Here is a 24,563-nt window from a genome sequence, read left to right on the forward strand (position 1 = left end):
AAGCACCATTTAGCAAAATGAACCTAGGGTAACCCTGTAATGTGTTTGTATGACATGGGTTTCAAATGGAAGGTATTAAAGAGTATTTTAAAAGGGAGTGGGCCATAGTTCTATAGGTGGATGCTATTTCGGAATATCGCTATAAAGGTGGACCAGGGGTGAGTCTAGAATGTGTTTGCACGATATGGGTATCAAATTAAAGGTATTAATGAGGGTTTTAAAAGGGAGTGGCCCTTAGTTGTATATGCGAAGGCGTTTTCGAGATATCGACCAAAATGTGGACCAGGGTGACCCAGAACATCATCTGTCGGGTACCGCTAATTTATTTATATATGTAATACCACGAACAGTATTCATGCCATGATTCCCAGGGGTTTTGATTTCGCCCTGCAGAACTTTTTCATTCTCTTCTACTTAATATGGTAGGTGTCACACCCATTTTACAAAGTTTTTCTAAAATTATATTTTGCGTCAATAAACCAATCCAATTACCATGTTTCATCTCTTTTTTCATATTTGGTATAGAATTATGGCATTTTTTTAATTTTTCGTTATTTTCGATATCGAAATATTGGGCGTGTCGTAGTCGGATTTCGGCCATTTTTTATACCAAGATAAAGTGAGTTCAGATAAGTACGTGAACTAAGTTTAGTAAAGATATATAGATTTTTGCTAAAGTTATCGTGTTAACGACCAAGAGGAAGGACAGACGGCCGACTGTGCATAAAAACTGGCCGCGGCTTGAACCGATTTCGCCCATTTTCACAGAAAACAGTTGCCGGCATATAAGCTATGCCCTTAACAAATTTCACAAGGATTGGTAAATTTTTGTTCGACTTATGGCATTAAAAGTATTCTAGACGAATTAAATGAAAAAGGGCGGAGCCACGCCCATTTTGAAATTTTCTTTTATTTTTTTATTTTGTTGCACCATATCATTACTGGAGTTGAATGTTGACATAATTTATTTGTATACGATAAAGATATAAAATTTTTTGTTAAAATTTACTTTAAAATTTTTTTTTTTTTAAGTGGGCGTGTTCGTCATCCGATTTTGCTAATTTTTATTTAGCATACATATAGTAATAGGAGTAACGTTCCTGCCAAATTTCATCACGATATCTTCAACGACTGCCATATTACAGCTTGCAAAACTTTTAAATTACCTTCTTTTAGAAGTGGGTGGTGCCACGCCCATTGTCCAAATTTTACAAATTTTCTAGTTTGCGTCATAGGGTTAACGCACGTACCAAGTTTCATCAATTTATCCGTCTTTGGTAATGAATTATCGCACTTTTTCGTTTTTTCGAAATTTTCGATATCAAAAAAGTGGGCGTGGGTGTAGTCCGATTTCGTTCCTTTTAAATAGCTGAGATGAGCTCCCAGGAACCTACATACCAAATTTCATCAAGATACCTCAAAATTTACTCAAGTTATCGTGTTTACGGACGGACGGACGGACGGACATGGCTAAATGAATTTCTTTTTTCGCCCAGATCACTTTGATATATAGAAGTTTATATCTATCTCGATTAGTTTATGTCGTTACGGATTACCGTTATGCGAACAAAGTTAATATACTCTGTGAGCTCTGCTCAGCTGAGCATAAAAACTGATCTTTGCGGGAGCTTGTGTCTCTGCCTAAGTTAGTGGAATATATCAGAGATATTCAGTAAATTCAACTTACTGTGCCAAACGACAAAACATTGAGTCAGCGGGAACTACGTAAGTATGAGGACTGAGAACGGTTTGTTTTGTGTGTGAATCTTTTTTCCATATTTGTTATTGCGCCACAAAAACAACATTCGAACTGCAAAATAACGAAATCATCATATCGTCGCTGCGCTAACAAAAACAGTTGTGTTTTTTTTTTTCTCAAATTTTTTTTTATTGCATATTTTATTATCACTATATAGAGCCCACATTTCTGCATATGCCGTTTTTTTATATCTCTTTTGGTTTAGAAGCAATCTGAAAAATGGTTATGTGCTTGTTTCAAATTTTTTTTAATCGCTGGCGAAAGTGCTTTGATTTCAATGTAAAAATAATTACAAACCATCTCGCTTCCCAAGGCAGCCGGTTCTATGAACCGGAGCCACTCGGGATTTTTCCTGACCAAAGGCTGTGATTTCAGTGTAACCACATTTAATTTGTTGCGCCCCTCCCACAAATTTTCATCCTCCCAGCAGATCCTCGCAGCGGGACTGCGCCATATTCTCTTACTCCGGGAGGTTATCGAACCCAATCCGGGACCTGTACCTGCCCCCGGTTCAGAGAAATGGTTTTGCTGCGTTTGCCGAAAAAGAATCTTTTTAGGACGGTGACACTCGTGTCACGTGCAATGGACGGTTGCATCGGACAGGACGTTGTGGGCTAGATCTCATAACTAAAACCTCCGTAGTAGAGTCGTTAGCAATGCCGAGCATCAGCCTCGCCCCATTTTCTTCTCCCCCTCTGCCCGACACTAGCATTCTAGTAGGTCAGGAAAACAGAATATAAGTCCCTACCACCTTTTGCACCATTTGCCAGCACAGAATATATATGCTTGCGACATCTGGTCAATGCAGCTCCAGCCTAGGACGGTGCCACTTTCCTAGATGTTCTGGTCTCAGCGACGGAAACCCCCGACGGATTTCATCGCGCCATGCTTCCAGCCCGCAAACCCACCTACACCGGGTACCCAAATCCTTACCCAGGGGCGTCCAGTCCCAGGGCCACAACAACAATTGCGTCCTGGCCTCCCTCAACTCAGACGTAGTCACCTATCACTTTCCCACAGAGTGAAGACATCGTTGCACTTCAGAATTCTGCAGTTAAACTGTAATGGGTTAACTGGGAAGATCACGGAGATAGTCGATTTCATGAAGCGGCATAACATCCGCATTTCAGCGATCCAAGGGACCAAACACACAGCAAGATCTGCTCTGCGGACCTGCTCTGGACATAATGTCCACAGAAAAGATCGCAAGAGCGGAAATGGAGGCGGTTTCGCGTTTATCACTCCCCACTCAGTGCAATATAGTCTATTTGATCCTGACATCGGCATCACGCTACCGACTGCCTTACACCCTAAAATCTTGGGTGTGACGTTCGATCAGGATCTATATTTTGGAGAGCATTCAACCGCAATTGTACCGAAAATCCATAGCCGTCAGAAAACCCTCAAATCTCTTGCCGGAAACACTTGAAGTAAAGACAAAGAAACGCTCATTACTGCCTACAAAGCAATTGGCCGGCCGATTGCATGCTACTCGTCCCCGATATGGTCGCCAAGGCTAAAGGTTACTCACTGGAAGAAAATACAGGCTTGCCAAAATACTGCCCTCAGAAACGCTACGGGCTGTCTTCTTATGTCCCCAGAACACCACGTACACAATGAGGCGAGAGTACTCCCTATTAGGGAGAGAAATGAAATGATAAACAAACAGTTTTTGTTCAATACCCAGAAACCTGGGCATCCCAACAGACATTTGATTGATGAAGCTACACCTCCCAGGGGCTTAAGGGGTCATCTCCGTAAGCATTATGAGGAATTACGCCAAAAATTTCATACATTTCCCTGCCGCGTTCTGTGCTCGTGCCCTGCACTTGTCAGGCTAATACTCCAGCTATTAGGAGTGATACAGCTGTCAGATCTAAACGCAGCAAGTGGCTTAAGTCCTAGGAAGCTTCTAGTATTTGCCAAGATGACGGAATTATTTTATATTATTTATTGGTTTTTGATAGGGTTTTTCAGTTTGGTCGTTAAAGCAAACTTCTGTTAACACTACGGACTCAATCAGTCTACGTGAGGTCCTCATGGACCGGCCAGTTCAACCTAACCTAACCTCCCTGCCGCCAAAAGCAATTGTGAATAATGTTTGAAAGCAGCTATGTGCTATAAAACGGCGCAAATATTTATCACGTCGTAATGGGTTAAAAAACATGATTTTTTCCTTCACATAGCAATAACATACTTTCCATAAAATATTTCAAAAATACGACATTTGCAAAATTTTGCAAATGGACACCAGAATATGTTTTTATGTATGGGTCCCTGTTTTTATATACGGGTCCCTTTTTCGCTCTTATTTGAAATCCAAATCTTTAAATAAAGTTTTGGTTGTAAAGATGGAGATTTGTGCTTTAGCGAGTTTTAGGAATTGTTGGTCATATTGCTTTGTTTAGCTATATTTTATTAATATATTGGTTAAAAATAAACGATTGTGAGCACACAAAAAAATCTATTTGTATTATGGCACTATTGCGAATATTTGCTTTGTATTACTGGCAGTTGCTATCATACGCTAGATGGCAGCGCAAGCTGTAAGTTTTAATTTATTGATAGAACAGCTGATATTTGTTGATATTTGATAAGATACTTTTATATAGGTTGCGCAAGATGCGCACGGCTCGTAAAACATAAACGCCAAAAACGGAAAAAAATAAAAAGGCGTGAGCTCCAAATACTTACTATTGCTACTTATTGTTTTCTTATCAACTTGTTATCGGCGGTTTGGATATGAGCTTAAGAGTAAAAAAAAACATATAAGCATACTCGTACAATAAAAAAAAAGTGAGATTCAAGGGGTTGATAAGCGCAATACAAATCTTTATAGCTTCAGAGCTTCCGCAACACAACTGTCAACCTCACTTACGCGAGGGGAATCCTGTTACACATATGAATGTATCATACAAATGTTTAGCATTCGATACTCTAGCGACCCCAAGTTTGGATGACCTAGAAGGTTAAATGTGGTCACATGTTAATGGTTCCCAAGATGCTAGCGCTAGGACCTTAATGATGCTTTGTTACCGAACAGTACCGGTTCTATACCGGCAAAGGACCATCAACATCGATAACACTCCCCAAAACCTTCGGCGAGTGTCTTTATCGTTAATACAACAATATCAAAAAAAAGTTTAGTAAAAGTACGACAAGTCAATGAAACCTTATAGAATGGTATATAAGGAGTCCTATTTTTACTGTTTTTTTTTTTTTGTCTTTCATTTATACGGACATGTTTACAAGTTTTTCCGCCCTTTTTATCAGCATATATTTTATAAAAAACCAATGAATCTGGTATCCTTGATAATACAGCAGTAACTAATTGGTAACACTCCGATAAAAGACTAATAACTTTTCGATATCAAATCGATGTCTTTTCAAAATAAATGCCTTTCGGTAACATATTGGAAACACTCCGATAAACTTTCGATACCAAATCGAGAACTATTTCATAACATATCGAAAACTTTTTGATAAGTAATCGATAGCTTTACCATAGTTAATCGATGACTCATCTACAACTATTTATAGAAAATCAATAACTTTTTGACATCAAACGATAACATTTTGATAGATACATTATTATCGATAAAACGCTGTTGACAAACTGGTAACACATCGACAAAACAAATAACTTTCCACTTAAAATAACTTTTGGTCAAAAAGAAGACAACTCATGGATAAATAGACGATAGCTCATCAATAACGCTTGCAAATTTAGAAAACGGCTATAAAAAATAGATAACTCATGTACACCTCGTCCATATCACATCGATAACAAACTGATAAATCGTCGATAAGAAATAGATTGCACACCCATAACTGGTCGGTACTGGCCGATTACTCATCGATAACTAATCGTTAGCACTTCCATAACAAATTGATGACTCGCCGTCCAGTTTCGATTTCGATTTTCATTTCCTTCAATCTCATTTTTTCCGCTTTCCTTTCCATTTCATTAACTTACTTTCCACAACCTTCCCTGCCCTTCCCTGACCAACACAAACTGGTTACTCATCGATAACAAGTCGATAACTCATCTACACCTCGTCGATAACACGTTGATGACAAACCGATAAATGGTCCAAGGTAAATAAATAACACGCACATAATTCGTCGGTACAAACCGATTACTCATCGATAACCAATCGTTAGCAATTCGATAACAAATTGATGACTCGCCGTCCGGCAATCGATATCTAATCTTTCCTTTCCTTCACTCTCATTTTTTTCTCTTTCCTTTCCTTTCCATTCCATTAACTTACTTTCCATACCTTTCACTGCCCTTACCTTTTTTCTGACTCTTTCCATTTGATTCCTTTTCTTTCCTTTCCTTTACCTTCCTTTCTTTTCCCTTCCTATCTTTTCCCTTCCTTTCCTCTCCTTTCCTTGCCTTGCCTTGCTTTCCTCAATTTGCTCACTGATTTTGCTTATATCTATCAACTCTCCTAAGCACATTCTTCCCACAATAAGGTACAGTGTAGTGACACCACTTACACTTACATTACGTATTCCTCCATTCATCGTACTACTTCTAAATGCTACGCTTAAGGTAAATTTAACTTAATCTTACATTATGGATTCTCTAATACTGTGAGGAAAGATGTTTGTACATCAAAAAACAAAATACGGACATTTTTGTATTGAATTTTCTAGACAAAGGGACAACTTTTCTTTAAATATTTTATATAAAATCGTAATCAAAAAAGTTTTATTTCGCAAACGCTTTATCCTAATTCTATTGCATCAAGATGCCCTTATTGAGACACCTTCTTCATTTAAAACTTTTATTTATAGCCCCCCTGGTAAATAAACCGCCAGCGTCGTCCTCTAGCTGGCGCTATCAGCTATCAGTAACATATAATACCTAGTAAATGATTACTCACCCAACATCTAACCAAAACAAACCACAAAAACACAACAACTTAATTAAAAATAATTGCTTTGTTGTTACATTTTATGCCATGAAAATGAATTTAAATGTGCAATATTCGATTTTTCCAGAAAACCTCATTCATAAAAAGTTGGACAAAAATTCTAGCAATTTACTATTTTAAATTAGATAAAAACCAAAACTAATAGATTACTCACAGAAGCAACGGTAAAAAGCGATTGGTGTGTTTGTTGTTATATTTTTAGCGCATTTAAAAAAATTTGTCAAAAGTAACAACCATACGATTAAAAAAGCAAAAAAAAATTTACTTAAAATTAATTTAGAAACAAGTAAGGAAAGCGAAGTTCGGGTGTAACCGAACATAACATACTCAGCTGAGAGCTTTGGAGACAAAATAAGGGAAAATCACGATTTAGGAAAATGAACTTAGGGTAACCCTGGGATGTGTTTGTATGACATGGGTATCAAATGGAAGGTATTAAAAAAAGTATTTTAAAAGGGAGTGGGCCTTAGCTCTATAGTTGGACGCCTTTTCGAGATATCGCCATAAAGGTGGACCAGGGGTGACTATATAAAATGTTTGTACGATATGGGTATCAAATTAAAGGTATTAATGAGGGTTTTAAAAGGGAGTGGCCCTCAGTTGTATATGTGAAGGCGTTTCAAGGGCTTTTAATTTCGCCCTGGAGAACCTTTTCATTTTCTTCTACTTAATATTGTAAGTGTCATACCCATTTTACAAAGTTTTTTCTAAAGTTATATTTTGCGTCAAAAAACCAATCCAATCCAATCCCTTTTCTTGTATTCGGTATAGAATTATGGCACTTTTTTCATTTTTCGAAATTTTCGATATCGAAAATGGGCGTGGTCATAGTCGGATTTCGCGAATTTTTAATACCAAGATAAAGTGAGTTCAGATAAGTTCGTGAACTAAGTTTAGTAAAGATATATCGATTTTTGTTCAATTTATAGTGTTAACGGCCGAGCGGAAGGACAGACGGTCGACTGTGTATAAAAACTGGGCGTAGCTTCAACCGATTCGCCCATTTTCATAGAAGCCACGCCCTTACCAAATTTCACAAGGATTGGTAAATTTTTGTTCGACTTATGGCATTAAAAGTATCCTAGACAAATTAAATGAAAAATGGCGGAGCCACGCCCATTTTGAAATTTTCTTTTACTTTTGTATTTGGTTGCACCATATCATTACTGGTGTTGAATGTTGACATATTTTACTTATATACTGTAAAGATATTCAATTTTTGTTAAAATTTGACTTAAAAAATTTTTTTTTGAATAGTGGGCGTGCGTGTTCGTCATACGATTTTGCTAATTCTTATTTAGAACACATACAGTAATAGGAGTAACGTTCCTGCCAAATTTCATCATGATATCCTCAACGACTGCGAAATTACAGCTTGCAAAACATTTAAATGACCTTCTTTTAAAAGTGAGCGGTGCCACGCATTTTTTCGGTTTTTCGAAATTTTCGATATCGAAAATGTGGGTGTGGTTATAGTCCGATTTCGTTCATTTTAAATAGCGATCTGATATGAGTGCCCAGGAACTTACATACCAAATTTCATTAAGATACCTCAAAATTTACTCAAGTTATCGTGTTTACGGATAGACGGACGGGCGCAACGACATGGCTAAATGAATTTCTTTTTTCGCCCAGATCATTTTGATATATAGAAATATAGAAGTCTATATCTATCTCGATTAGTTTATGCCGTTACGGATTACCGTTATGCGGTCAAAATTAATATACTCTGTGAGCTCTGCCTAGCTGAGTATAAGTAGATAATTGCATGGGGGTACAAATTGAAAAGCTGGTGTACGCATTAGACCCATTCAAAACAATCATTTTTTTGCAAACAAAAAAGTTTTCAGACAAGGGTAGCGCGTCTAGCGATTTTTTGTTTTTTTTTTTTTTTTTGTGATATCATATTTAGGTCAACCGAAGAACTTGGTGGCCTCAACAGAAAAGAAGTTTAGGTTAGCACTGTTCATCGTTCATCGGAATATCTGTCATCCTATTTGTCCGAGGGATCATGAACACATGCTTTGTTGCAATTGCTCTCATTTAAAGAAATTTATTGTAATCAAATTCAACATACTACTTCTTTTGACTGCGGCTTATACTCCTGCTAAAAATAGGGGTAATAGGTATGTTATCACCCCTACTTTTTATAGATCAAATATTATTTAAAAATAAAATATAATTATGTGATAATTTAATACTGAACGCCTACTAAGGCCTCTGTAAATCTTTCATCGACTTCAAGAACGGCAGAAGATGTTGTGATCAAAAGTACCATTATTATTATTATTTACTATACATCTTTCCTTTTCAAAATGGAATTGCGTTAGACAGGAATCACTAATTCGCTTGATTTCCACGCCCACTCTCTATATAAAAATAAAAAATGCACATATATGATACACACACAAATTCAAGATTTGTAGTGTCTACCGCTTCTTTCCGTGTATTGTTCATAAAATTAAATTTTCACAGCAAATTTCTGATATTAATACATGGAGTAGGGACGATTGACTACGAATTTTGCCTAAATGTTGTTATAACCATTAACCATTAAAAGATCTATAAAGCAGCATGGTTGTCACCCAATTGAAAAATACAGCACAGAGTATAGGCAACCTTAAAATGTTACCGAAAGACAGAACGTTTCAAGTCCCGTACAAATTCCAGTCAGGACGAAAAGGCCGAGCTGGTAACCAATGTTCAGAGAGTGCTTAGATTTGAGAGGGGAATATTTCGTGCATATATATTTCTGTAAAAAAATTACTCGAAATACTTCACTTGTTTTTTCTAAAAAAAAAAGTTAAAAACTTTTTTACAGAAAAATTTATAAATCTATAAAACTATACTAGGTCGCATTAAAAACTCTCTTGTTATTTCGATAGCATAAGAGGTTTAAAAAATTTAATTTTTGAAATCGATGTAAAGAAGATTTTGGCAAAAAAATTAGCAATATTTAATTATTGGGAAAGGTTGATGCCACGAATGTTTCTTCGCAGATTTGTTGAAAAAACTGCTAAGTACCAGAAACGGTGGCTCCATCAAAAACTTAAAAGTCCGTAAATAAAGTATAGATTTCTACGATTTATTCAAAGCAAATATGGTTAAAATATCTTTACCCGTTCAGATGTTATGACTAATAAAAGATAGTTCCACTTTAAATTCGCAAGATAAAGAGTTTTTTATATAAGCAAAGTATAAGGAAAATTCTAATATTTACCAATGGAGTTAACTATTTTAGTGAACTAAAAATGTTGAAACCAGTACTGTGATATATTAATTGATTTAGGAAGTAAGTTTTCGCTATATTCTTTCTTTTTCAGACAGCCTATTACTACTATGTATTTCATATTATTTTGTTTTTTCTTCCAGTCAGTTGTGGGATACCATTTTATAAATTTCGCGAGCTTGCTTTTTATACTCAGTTGAGCAGAGCTCACAGAGTATATTAACTTTGATTGGATAACGGTTGGTTGTACAGGTATAAAGGAATCGAGATAGATATAGACTTCCATATATCAAAATCATCAGTATCGAAAAAAAATTTGATTGAGCCATGCCCGTCCGTCCGTCCGTCCGTCTGTCCGTTAACACGATAACTTGAGTAAATTTTGAGGTATCTTGATGAAATTTGGTATGTAGATTCCAGGGCACTCATCTCATATCGCTATTTAAAATGAACGATATCGGACTATAACCACGCCCACTTTTTCGATATCGAAAATTTCGAAAAACCAAAAAAATGCGATAATTCATTGCCAAAGGCGGTTAAAGCGATGAAGCTTGGTAGATGGGTTGACGTTATGACGCAGAATAGAAAATTAGTAAGATTTTGGACAATGGGCGTGGCACCGCCCACTTTTACAAGAAGGTAATTTAAAAGTTTTGCAAGCTGTAATTTGGCAGTCGTTGAAGATATCATGATGAAATTTGGCAGGAGCGTTACTACTATTACTATATATGTGATAAATAAAAATTAGCAAAATTGGATAAAGAACACGCCCACTTTTTAAAAAAAAATTTTTTTAATTCAAATTTTAACAAAAAATTTAATATCTTTACTGTATATAAGTAAATTAAGTCCAAATTCAACTCCAGTAATGATATGATGCAATAAAATACAAAAATAAAAGAAAATTTCAAAATGGGCGTAGCTCCGCCCATTTTCATTTAGTTTGTCTAGAATACTTTTAATGCCATAAGTCGAACAAAAATTTACCAATCCTTCTCAAATTTGGTAGGGGTATAGATTCTATGACGGTAACTGTGAAAACGGGCGAAATCGGTTGAAGCCACGCCCAGTTTTTATACACAGTCCACCGTCTGTCCTTCCGCTCGGCCGTTAACACAATAACTTGAGCAAAAACCGATATATCTTTACTAAACTTAGCCCACGTACTTATCTGAACTCACTTTATCTTGGTATAAAAAATGGCCGAAATCCGACGATAACCACGCCCACTTTATCGATATCGAAAATTACGAAAAATGAAAAAAATGCCATAATTCTATACCAAATACGAAAAAAGGGATGAAACATGGTAACTGGATTGGTTTATTGACGCAAAATATAACTTTGGAAAAAACTTTGTAAAATGGGTGTGACACCTACCATATTAAGTAGAAGAAAATGAAAAAGTTCTACAAGGCGAAATCAACAGCCCTTGGAATCTTGGCAGGAATACTGTTAGTGGTATTGCATATATAAATAAATTAGCAGTACCCGACAGATGATTTTCTAGATCACCTGGTCCACATTTTGGTCGATATCGCGAGAACGCCTTCAAATATACATCTAAGGGCCACTCGCTTTTAAAACCCTCATTAATACCTTTAATTTGATATCCATATCGTACAAACATATTCTAGAGTCACCCCTGGCCCACCCTAATGGCGATATCTCGAAAAGGCGTCCACCTATAGACCTAATGCCCACTCCCTCTTAAAATGCTCAGTAACACCTTTCGTTTGATACCCATATCGTACAAAAATTCTAGAGTCACCCCTGGCCCACCCTAATGGCAATATCTCGAAAAGGCGTCCACCTATAGACCTAATGTCCACTCCCTCTTAAAATGCTCAGTAACACCTTTCGTTTGATACCCATATCGTACAAACATTCTAGAGTCACCCCTGGCCCACCCTAATGGCGATATCTCGAAAAGGCGTCCACCTATAGACCTAATGCCCACTCCCTCTTAAAATGCTCAGTAACACCTTTCGTTTGATACCCATATCGTACAAACATTCTAGAGTCACCCTTGGCCCACCTTTATGGCGATATCTCGAAAAGGCGTCCACCTATAGATCTAAGAGTTACTCCCTTTTAAAATACTCATTGCCACCTTTCATTTGGTACCCATATCGTACAAACACATTCTAGAGTCACCCCTGGCCCACCCTAATGGCGATATCTCGAAAAGGCGTCCACCTATAGACCTAATGCCCACTCCCTCTTAAAATGCTCAGTAACACCTCATTACCAGCTTTCATTTGATACCCATATCGTACAAACACATTCTAGAGTCACCCCTGGCCCACCCTAATGGCGATATCTCGAAAAGGCGTCCACCTATAGACCTAATGCCCACTCCCTCTTAAAATGCTCAGTAACACCTTTCGTTTGATACCCATATCGTACAAACATTCTAGAGTCACCCCTGGCCCACCCTAATGGCGATATCTCGAAAAGGCGTCCACCTATAGACCTAATGCCCACTCCCTCTTAAAATGGTCAGTAACACCCTTCGTTTGATACCCATATAGTACATACACATTCTAGAGTCACCCATAGCCCACCCTAATGACGATATCTCGAAAAGGCGTCCACCTATAGACCTCATGCCCACTCCTTCTTAAAATGCTCAGTAACACCTTTCGTTTGATACCCATATCGTACAAACATTCTAGAGTCACCCTTGGTCCACCTTTATGGCGATATCTCGAAAAGGCGTCCACCTATAGAACTAAGGATTACTCCCTTTTAAAATACTCATTACCATCTTTCATTTGATACCCATATCATACAAACACATTCTAGAGTCACCCCTAGCCCACCCTAATGACGATATCTCGAAAAGGCGTCCACCTATAGACCTCATGCCCACTCCTCCTTAAAATGCTCAATAACACCTTTCGTTTGATACCCATAACGTACAAACATTCTAGAGTCACCCCTGGTCCACCTTTATGGCGATTTCTCGAAAAGGCGTTCACATATAGAACTAAAGCCCATTCCCTTTTAAAATACTCATTACCATCTTTCATTTAATACCCATATCATACAAACACATTCTAGAGTCACCCCTGGCCCACCCTAATGGCGACATTTCGAAAAGGCGTCCACCTATAGACCTAATGCCCACTCCCTCTTAAAATGCTCAGTAACACTTTTCGTTTGATACCCATATCGTACAAACATTCTAGAGACACCCCTGGTCCACCTTTATGGCGATATCTCGAAACGGCGTCCACCTATGGAACTAAGAATCACTCCTTTTCAAAATACTCATTAACAGCTTTCATTTGATACCCATATCGTACAGACATATTCTAGAGTTACCCCTGGTCCACCTTTATGGCGATTTCTCGAAAAGGCGTTCACATATAGAACTAAAGCCCATTCCCTTTTAAAATACTCATTACCACCTTTCATTTGATACCCATATCGTACAAACACATTCTAGAGTCACCCCTGGTCCACCTTAATGGCGATATCTCAAAAAGGCGTCCACCGATAGACCTAAGGCCCACTCCCTCATAAAATGCTCAGTAACACCTTTCATTTGATACCCATATCGTACAAACAAATTCTAGAGTCAGCCCTGGTCCACCTTTATGGCGATATCTCTAAATGGCGTCCATCCATAGAACTATGGCCTACTCTCTCTTAAAATACTCTTTAATACCTTTCATTTGATACACATGTCATACAACCACATACCAGGGTTACCCTAGGTTCATTTTCCTACATGGTGATTTTCCTTATTTTGTCTCCAAAGCTCTCAGCTGAGTATGTAATGTTCGGTTACACCCGAACTTAGCCTTCCTTACTTGTTTGAAAATAGTTTTTTTTGTTAAGTTGCGGAAAAATCGTCCGTCCTATTTTTTTAACTAGTGTTCTTAGTTGAGTTTTCTAAGCCATGTAAAACATGATTAATTAATGCTTTCTTTTTTTTTTTTTTTTGCTATACAAATATCAAAAATACTCTTCCCTTGCAAACACGCCTAAGATTCTAATGGAATAATTGGCGTTTTTTCCTAAAGCTACATAATTTGTTCTGCTGCCTTAGAAAAAAATTTCACTTGGAAAACAAAAACAAATTGCGCGAGTTGATAAAATTTGTTTTTGCTTTCAATTTAAATTTTTTTCTACGCGAGCTAGGGATGTGAACGCGTAGATTAACTATTGTGGATTTATTGTAAATTAGGACATGTGTAAACGTACGGTTTAGTATTTAACTCATCTCTCAAAGCGAAACACTGGGCAAAGCGATTTTTGTTATTCCGGATTTGCACGTTGCTTCGGCTGACAAATGAGTTGAATGTATGGACGCATAAAATTTGTGTAATGTTAAGCGAAAAGAAATTTAAGATATTTAAAACTTATGACGCTGTCAAAGCCTCAAAGTTAAGCAACGCGACAAGAGTAGAACTCTGACACAGGAATGATAATTGTGCAGTTTTCATCCTTTTCTAAATTAACTAACTGAAGATTCTTCACGAAATGAATCAGAGTGAGCAAACATATACAGCAACCTATTTGGTCAATTAGCTCTTTCCTTGCATGTATGCCGCCATCTTTTACCGAAAATTTTATACGATACTGCCGTCGAAAGGCTAGATACCTAAAAGCATCGCCATATAAGTATCGAGTAGAAAGTATCAGTATCGAATTTCAAAAGTGTAGGGACATGGTAAAGTATCGTTACGTAATTCGTGAACTATATTACGAGATGGAAATCCACGTGCTGAGTCTATGACATATGCGGTTAAATTGTTAAAAACCGTGAGTCATTCTCTTGAAAGCTGGCAAACTATATTTAAAGTCTAAAAAGCAGATGCAAACACCAATTTTACTCACATTCGATACCTTAAAGATTATTGAGACATAAGGAATACATTTTATTTTTTGATACGGTCTAATGTGCATAGCTATACTTAAATGCCTAACGCGGGTGCTTGATGTCTAAGGTGAAACTGATAAGTGCTTGAATAATTACTCACACAGGACTACATATAAAGTACATATGTAGATATATCATTTCACACTTTGGGAATACAATAAATTTCACACTTATCACTTTTTCTCCATTAACAAAAGTACATTGGGACTATGAATGTACAAATGTGATTATACAAGAATTTAAAATATTGGAAGCAATATCAAATGTAAACAAATGTATACAATGGACGTACTCGTACTATACAATTACAACAACAACGATCATGTACAACCTATAGCCTACGTGTGAAAAGTTCATTGGAAGCCTTTAGGTGCGTGTAGGAAGATAGATTAGTCGAGTTACTCCAACCCACTTAGGCCCGTGTTTTCAGTGGGAACTTTAACACCACTTAAAGTTGCCTGGTTTAACACTGCCACTTTGTTAGCTTAAACTAAGTTAAGCAGCAAAATTTCAATTTATAGACCAAATTGGCAAGGTTAAACTATAGTCAACTTTAACTGAAGTTTAAACTCGAATTGAAAAATAAAAGCTTAGAAAGCCTTTCTCTTTTTTTAATGCATGATTATCAGCCACAGATCAATAGCAATTGAGAAAAGAGGAAGTAATTTTAATGATAGTATATACTCTACAAAGTAAACTAACTTGTCAAGTCCAGTTCTCTCTAGTGATGGCAGAAAAGAAAGTATACAGAATCAACTCTGGAGACTGGACTCCAGTCACGGGTCGTATATTGTATCTAATTATTCTACATTTTGAAGACGTTATTAAAAAAGCGCTCATAATAAGGGCAATAACACTCGAAAAATATAAATTTACAAGGGGTTTACTATGGAAGACATCTGACAAACTGATTCTTATAACGGCAACGGGTGCTTGTACGCTATGGAACTAAAGGCTTTAAATTAGCATGAATGAACTTTGTGTTGGGGAATAGGTTCGTCAAAGCCTTTTCTCCCGGCTGATATCACATTATTTAAATGTTTCCCAAATCATTAAATAAAAGTATTTTCTTTTAAATTTTCTCCAGCGTCAAATTAAGTTAGAAAATGAATATTGAGGAAACATCAAAGAATATTCTAACAGTTTATTTCATCTGCAAAATATCTTTTTGATTATTTACTATCAGACACAGAATACAAAAAAAGTCTTTCGTTTAAAATAAAAAGAGGAACTTGTTATTAGTAGGGAAGTTTTATTTCAAGCATTGGTTTGCTACGTTGTCCTATCGCCGTCCGAGCTTATGCAGTGAAATTCCCAAACTGTAAAGAGTCAGTTGAGAGTTCTTAAATCTTAAAAAAAACAAGTAAGGAAGGTTAAGTTCGGGTGTAACCGAACATTACATACTCAGTTGAGAGTTATGGTGGCAACATAAGGAAAATAACCATGTAGGAAAATGAACCGAGGGTAACCCTGGAATGTGTTTGTATGACATGGGTATCAAATGAAAGGCATTAAAGAGTATTTTATGAGGGAGTGGGCCATAGTTCTATAGGTGGACGCCATTTAGGGATATCGCCATAAAGGTGGATCAGGGTTGACTCTAGAATTTGTTTGTACGATATGGGTATCAAATTAAAGGTATTAATGAGGGTTTTAAAAGGGGTGGTGGTAGTTGTATAGGTGGTCGCCTTTTCGAGATATCGGTATAAAGGTGGACCAGGGGTGACTCTAGAATGCGTTTGTACAATATGGGTATCAAACGAAAGGTGTTAATGAGTATTTTAAAAGGGCGTGGGGCTTAGTTCTATATGTGGACGCCTTTTCGAGATATCGCCATAAAGGTGGACCAAGGGTGACTCTAGAATGTGTTTGTACGATATGGGTATCAAATTAAAGGTATTAATGAGGGTTTTAAAAGGGGTGGTGGTAGTTGTATAGGGGGTCGCTTTTTCGAGATTTTGGCATAAAGGTGGACCAGGGGTGACTCTAGAATGCGTTTGTACAATATGGGTATCAAACGAAAGGTATTAATGAGTATTTCAAAAGGGCGTGGGGCTTAGTTCTATAGGTGGACGCCTTTTCGAGATAACGCCATAAAGGTGGACCAAGGGTGACTCTAGAATGTGTTTGTACGATATCGGTATCAAATTAAAGGTACTAATGAGGGTTTTAAAAGGGAGTGGTGGTAGTTGTATATGTGAAGGCGTTTTCCAGATATCGACCAAAATGTGGACCAGGGTGACCCAGAACATCATCTGTTGGATACCGCTAATTTATTTATATACATATATAATACCACTTCCTGCTAAGATTTCAAGGGTTTTTTATCTCGCCCTGCAGAACTTTTTCATTTCATTCTACTTAATATGGTATGTGTCAATAAACTAATCCAAATACCATGTTTTATCCCTTTTTTCGTATTTGGTATAGAATTATGGCATATTTTACATTTTTCGTAATTTTCGATAACGAAAAAGTGGGCGTGGTCATAGTCCAATTTCGTCTATTTTTTATACCAATACAAATTGAGTTTATATAAGTACGTGAACTGAGTTTAGTAAAGATATATCGATTTTTGCTCAAGTTATCTTGTTAACGGCCGAGCAGAAGGACAGACGGCCGACTGAGTATAAAAACTGGGCGTGGCTTCAACCGATTTCGTCCTTTTTTACAGAAATAAGTTATCGTCCAAGAATCTAAGCCCCTACCGAATTTCACAAGGATTGGTCAATTTTTGTTCGACTTATGGCATTAAAACTATCCTAGACAAATTAAATGAAGAAGGGCGGAGCCTCGCCCATTTTGAAATTTTCTTTTATTTTTGCATTTTGTTGCACCATATCATTACTGGAGTTGAATGTTGACATAATTTACTTATATACTGTAAAGATATAAAATTTGACTTAAAAAAAAATTTTTTTAAAAGTGGGCGTGGTCGTTCTCCGATTTTGCTAATTTTTATTAAGCATACATATAGTAATAGGAGTAACGTTCCTGCCAAATTTCATCATGATATCTTCAACGACTGCCAAATTATAGCTTGCAAAATTTTTAAATTACCTTCTTTTAAAAGTGGGCGGTTCCACGCCCATTGTCCAAAATTTTACTAATTTTCTATTCTGCGTCATAAGTTCAACTCACCTACCAAGTTTCATCGCTTTATTCGTCGTTCGTGGTAATGAATTATCGCACTTATTCGGTTTTTCGAAATTTTCGATATCGAAAAAGTGGGCGTGGTTATAGTCCGATATTGTTCATTTTAAATAGCGATCTAAGATGAGTGTTCAGGAACCTACATACCAAATTTCATCAAGATACCTCAAAATTTACTCAAGTTATCGTGTTAACGGACGGACATGGCTCAATCATATGGAAGTCTATATCTATCTCGATTTCTTTATACCTGTACAACCAACCGTTATCCAATCAAAGTTAATATACTCTGTGAGCTCTGCTCAACTGAGTATAAAAACGCGTAAGAACCAAGCACACGTGAAGTGCGATGTGCTAAAAACATCACTAACCGATACCCACATTTTATTGTTTTGTTATCGGCTTATTATCGACAGAGAAATATTATCGTCGAGTTATCTGTTTGTTATTAGTTTTTCATCGGCTTGCTATAGACAGGTCATAGATTTATCATCGATTTTATATTGAAGTCTGCTTTATAACATGATTAGTCGTCGATAACAAATCGATAACACGCCAATAAAAAATATGATTGCTTATGTTAGGTTGAACTGGCCGGTCCGTAAAAACTTCTCATAGACTGAATGAGTACATAGTTTGATACCAAAAGTTTGTTCAACGGCCACCATAAACCCCCTATCAAATTCTTGGCTAATACTAGAAGCTTTCTAGCACCTGCATATGTCACTTGCTGCTTCTAGGCCTTTGCATGACGAGCGCAGGGCACGAGCACAAAACTGGCAACACTTCAATAAGCAGTCGATAGCTTTCTGGTCTCAAATCGATAACTTTTTATAAAAACGTATAGATAACAAATCGATATCTTTTCGATAATTAATCGCTAACTTTTCGAAATAAATTGATATCTTTTCGATAACAGACATTTAAATCGTCGATAACTTATCTCTGAACTTGTTAAAGATAACTTCGATAAAAAATCCATAACAAAACAGTAACTCGTCAATAAGAAATGGATAACACTCCCATAACCCGTTGATAAGAAACCGATAACTCATCGATAACAAAACGCTAAAAGTTTAATAACAGCTTGATAACACAACCTGTTTCGGTTCAGGCTTCGGTTTTTACTTTTAATCTTTCTTTCTCTCCCGTCCTTTCCTTTCCTCTACCTCCTCTTCCTTTCGTTTCCTTTGCTCCTTTTTATTTTACATTACTTTCCCTTAATTACTCCCGGACCCAGGGTTGCTGAGGGGGCCCGCAATTTAGAAGTACTAAAACATTTTTTTAATTCAGGGGAGTCTTTAGCTGTTCCATGTGCAATTTTTAAGCCGAATTTCAAAAGCAACGAATATCTGCATTTCGTTTTAATATTATAGTGAAGAGTGAAAAATAAAAATCTTTATATGTATATAAAAGTAAAGGCTAAATGTGTGTTAGTTGGTCGCCGGTGTTTGAAGAGATACGTCGGTCGATTTTGTTCAAATGCGGACCCGGGTACCCCTAGGATGTGTTTATATAATATGGATATCAAATGAAAGCTGTTGCTGAGAGCTCTAAAGGAATTTTCATTGTGATATTCGATTTAGTCGCATCAACCTGGCAAAACTGATAAATATGCATGCGAAGCCGAAATAGAGACATGAATTAATAATACCCACAAACCTATTTACATACGTCCTATTCGATTTTCCTGAAATTTGGTATATAAATTTACCCATATTAGTATTTACGATCCTTTTTTCCGGGAAGTAGGCCAGAGACTGGGATTACGACTAGCACTGGGACTGGGACTGAGACTCGGAGTGGGACTGGAACAAAATACATACCACCCTCTGGGACAGGCAATAAGGGATGAAGAAGAATGAGAAGATGGTGAGAGAAGAGAAAAGAGAGAAGGAGACTGAGAAAGAAATAGAATGAGATGAATATGGAGATAGATGAAAGGAAAAAGACGGAAGGAAGAGTGAATAAAAGGATTAGGAAAAAGTGAAGAGGGGTGGGAGGAGGGCAGAGTTAGACGGAAAAATCTTATTAAAATGTATGGAGATAGGCCAAATTTAGGGCAGAACAACGTCTGCCGGATCTGCTAGTATAATATAAAATAAAAACAAGTAATGAAGACTGAGTTCGGGTGTAACCGAACATTACATACTCAGCTGCAAATTACAGCTTGTAAAACTTTTAAATTACCTTCTTTTAAAAGTGGGCGGTGCCACGCCCATTGTCTAAAATTTTACTAATTTTCTATTCTGCGTCATAAGGTCAATTCACCTACCAAGTTTCATCGCTTTATCCGCCTTTGGTAATGAATTATCGCACTTTTTCGGTTTTTCGAAATTTTCGATATCGACAAAGTTCATTTAAATAGCGTTCATTTTAAATAGCGATCTAAGATGAGTGCTCAGGAACTTATATACCAAATTTCATTAAGATAGCTCAAAAATTACTCAAGTTATAGTAAACATACGGACGGACGCAACGACATGGCTAAATAAATTTCTTTTTTTGACCAGATCATTTTGATATATAAAAGTCTATATCTATCTCGATTAGTTTATGCCGTTACGGGGTACCTTTATGTGAACAAAACTAATATACTCTGTGAGCTCTGCTCAGCTGAGTATAACAATAAAGCTATCATAATGTTTACTCACCTTTTCTGAAAACTCGTCGCGTGGGCGCCTCGATACTGTCGCTCCATTCATGTTGTCCTTTGTGGGTGACATTGCGCTCATAAAACAAATTTATTTTTATCTAACTATTTTTTATTATTTATCTCACTAAAATCACTACACTTTTTTAAATTGTAAACCGTTGCTAGTTATGTTTTATTTTATTTATTTCACTTGCTTATAAATTTGATTAATTAGAAAAGATATGCCACTGGGAAATTTGTTAACTGTAAAGAGAAAATTGAAATTAGTTATAAATTAATTTCAAATCATTATTATTAGTATTTAATAGAAGAGTTCTCGCGAATATAAATTTTCATTTATATTTAGTATCTAAATTAATTAAGGCGAATTGCTAAATCGCGTGCTGAAGCCAAGTTTGACGCTACAAATTAAATATCAAACTATATCTGTTTTGTTATCAGTTAAATTTCACAATAAATAAACAAATATTTATTTATTTATGTATGTAAGTTGGGAAGTGGCAGAACAAGGTGATAAGGGTGAATTAGTTGTTGTTGCAGGTGGGAATTTGTTATCTAGGTCTATATGTACCTATATAACATTTGATTGGAAGGAAGATTTCAAAATTTAAGATTTTGAGTTATTTTATATACAATTTTTTAAGGTCACAATATAAATCATATCGAAGGGTTGTAGAAAGATTTGAAGATATTTAGAGTACAAGTGACCGCCGTGGTGTTGTGGTAGCGTGCTTCGCCTACCACACCGAGGGTCCTGGGTTCAACTCCCGGGCAAAGTAACATCAAAAATTTAGAAACAAGTTTTTCTAAGCAGGTTCGCTCATCGGAAGTGTTTAGCAAACACTCCAAGTGTACATGGCTGCTGATGAATTTTTACATTAAGAAACTCAAATGATTTTTTTTTCAGTGTATGGAATTCATTTTTCTTTTATTTATGTTAAAGCTCATTCAATTTTATTAAATATAGCTTAATTAGTTTTAAACATAATGGACTTTAAATGCCCCCCCCCCCCCCCTGCTCGTTGATACATATGCGGCATCTTACCAAAAAGTTGTTCATTACTGCTTGGAGAGTTGAGACAGGAATAGCCGCAATTGTTTCTCGAATGGATTGCCTTAGTTCATTCAAATTTGTTGGTTTTGCTTTGTAGACTTCCTGTTTGCAATAACCCCACAAGAAAAAGTCTGGTGCAGTAAGGTCAGGCGACCTGGGTGGCCAACGGAATGTGGAGTTTCTGGATATCAGCTTATTGGGAAATTTTCGTCGCAATTCTGTCATAACAGGTCGGGCTATGTGAGGACCTGCACCATCTTGCTGAAACCACACAGAGTTGAAAGAAGTTCTCATTTGGCGTAATTCTGGATAGAAAAACTCTCTCAACATGCTCAAGTAACGTTTTCTTCGAAGAAGTATGGCCCGATAATGCAGCGTGATGAAACTGCACTCCACACTGTGACACGAAGTGGATGCAATTCCGTCTCATGGAGTATCTGTGGGTTGGACGCACTCCATATTCGACAATTTTGTTTGTTTATGTTGCCGTTTAAATCGAAATGGGCCTCGTCAGACATGAAAAGACAGTTCAACATGTTTCCATCCTCTTCCACCATTTGAAGCATCTTCTGGCAAAATTCCAAGCGAATCGGCAAGTCTGCAGGGTTCAGTTTGTTGGCCATTTGAATTTTATATGGGAATAAGTCCAAATCTTTGTGCATAATTGTCTGCAATGACTGTCTGCCTACACCCATTTGAGCAGATAAACTTCTTGTCGAAACACGTGGATTGTTTTGTATGGCAGCAGCTACAGCAGCGATTGTTTCCTCCGTTCGAACTGAAGGGTTTCGATGGTAAGGTCTTCTGTTGACTGCCCCATGCTCGGCAAAATTGTTTACAAGTCTCATTATGGTCCATCTGCTCGGAGGATTGCCGCCAAACGTGCGCCTATACTCTCTTTGTACCGAAACTACGAACTCCAGTGCGTGATAGCGGGGGACAATCCAAATTCTTGTTTCAGTGTCCCAGTTATCCATTTTTGTTAAATGTAAAAGTCAATCTGCAAAATAAAAAAAAAATAACCAGATTCATTAAATAGAAAAAAAGTTATTTAATTTTTTTTTGGTAGCGGCTTTCATCAGCCACCCGGTATTTCTGCATAAAAAGCTTCTTAGTTAAAACTCATGTGCCTTGCCTTGCGTTCGGAATCGACGTAAAACATGTGGGTTTCGTCCCGCCAATCTGCAGGTAAAATTGAAAAGATCACGCACAAATTGGAAGGGCAGCTCAGCCTAAAATCTCTTCGGATGTTATCACGCCTTGCATTTATTTAATTTTGTTTTTTTATTTTTACAAACAGACTCGATAGATCGAAACAAGCTTTGGTTTACCTGCATAGTTTCAAACGAATATCTCCCCTCTTCTCTTCGATTTCACTACTTCATTATTATTATTTTTTTTCTTTTTACATTTGTAATCTTACATACTTACTTAATTGGCGCTTAACCGTCTAAATGGTTATGGTCGTCCAACAAGGCGCGCCAGTCGCTCCTTCGCTCCGCCAACCGGCGCCAATTGGTCACGCCAAGGGAGTTTAAATCGTTTTTCACCTGGTCCTTCCAACGGAGTGGGGGCCGCCCTCTACCTCTGCTTCCATAGGCGGGTTCCGATAGAAACACTTTCTTGGCCGGACATTATCTTTCATTCGCATAACATGGCCTAGCCAGCGCAGCCGCTGCGGTTTAATTCGCTGGACTATGTTGATGTCTGCGTATAGCTCGTACACCTCATCATTAAATCTTCTTCGGTACTCGCCATCGCCAACGCGTACAGGTCCATAAATCTTTCGAAGAACTTTTCTCTCAAACACTCCCAAAGCCGCTCATCTGCTGTTGTCATGGTCCATGCCTATGTCCCATATAGCAGGACGGGTACGATAATTGACTTGTAGAGTATGATTTTCGTTCGCCGAGAGAGGTCTTTACTTTTCAATTGCCTACCTAGTCCAAAGTAGCATTTATTGGCAAGATTGATTCTTCGCTGGATTTCAATGCTGATGTTGTTGCTAATGTTGATGCTGGTTCCCAAATAAACGAAGCCTTTTACTATTTCGAAATTATGGCTGCCAACAGTAGCGTGGTTGTCAAGGCGCGTATGCGCTGACTCTTTGCTCTATGACAGCAGGTACTTCGTTTTGTCCTCATTCACCATCAAACCCATCTTTACCGCTTCTTTTTCCAGTTTGGAGTAAGCAGAACTAACAGCGCGGGTGTTTAGGCCGATGATATCAATGTCATCAGCATATGCCAGTAATTGCACGCTTTTATAGAATATTGTTCCAGTGCGGTTAAGTTCTGCTTAATCCCAAAATATATTTTTACAAACTCATTGAAAAGTTAATTCATCCCGTTGTATGGAATTAATTACCTTTCCGCTGTTGGTTCGTAATATGCTGTGTACATTTCGAAACGTCTAACAAAGTTTTGTGAGGTGGCGCGCAGTTTGCAGTCCTCTAATGAAACTATGATCGTGAATTACACGAGCAGTCAAGCAGAATTTTCGAAAGGTGATTATAAGAAATAAGGAAAGCAGAACAGAACTGCAGCAATGACCACTGAAATTCGTAAGACATGCACGAAGGTCAAAAATGGGGCTGGTAGTTGTGTTTTGGGGTCATCTTCAAAGGCATATAAGGTAACCGCAGTGGAATATTCCACAAAACGGGAAAACCAACTGGAACTGGGCGGTGTGTTATCAATTTGTTGTAGAAATGTTAATCGCTTGTTATCGATGAGTTAATGGTTTGTTATCGACGGGTTATTGTAGTGATATCCATTTCTTATCAACGAGGTATAGGTTTGTTATAGGACTGTTTTCGACGAGGTAAATTAATAAATATGTTATCAAAAAGTTATCAAACTTAGCTCTA

General features: G+C 37.2%; 1 protein-coding gene across 1 annotated transcript in view; it reads right to left on the reverse strand.

The window, feature by feature from the left end:
* Positions 1 to 24,563, reverse strand: part of Lmpt (Limpet) — a 958,773-nt gene that overhangs the window by 901,505 nt on the left and 32,705 nt on the right. Inside the window, exon 2 of the mRNA XM_067787093.1 lies at positions 20,639 to 20,883. Coding sequence (XP_067643194.1) covers positions 20,639 to 20,719 — 81 coding nt within the window. The 5' untranslated portion in view covers positions 20,720 to 20,883. The remainder of the gene's footprint in view (positions 1 to 20,638; positions 20,884 to 24,563) is intronic.

This window comes from Eurosta solidaginis, chromosome 5, assembly GCF_040869045.1.
Source record: "Eurosta solidaginis isolate ZX-2024a chromosome 5, ASM4086904v1, whole genome shotgun sequence".
Taxonomy (NCBI): domain Eukaryota; kingdom Metazoa; phylum Arthropoda; class Insecta; order Diptera; family Tephritidae; genus Eurosta; species Eurosta solidaginis.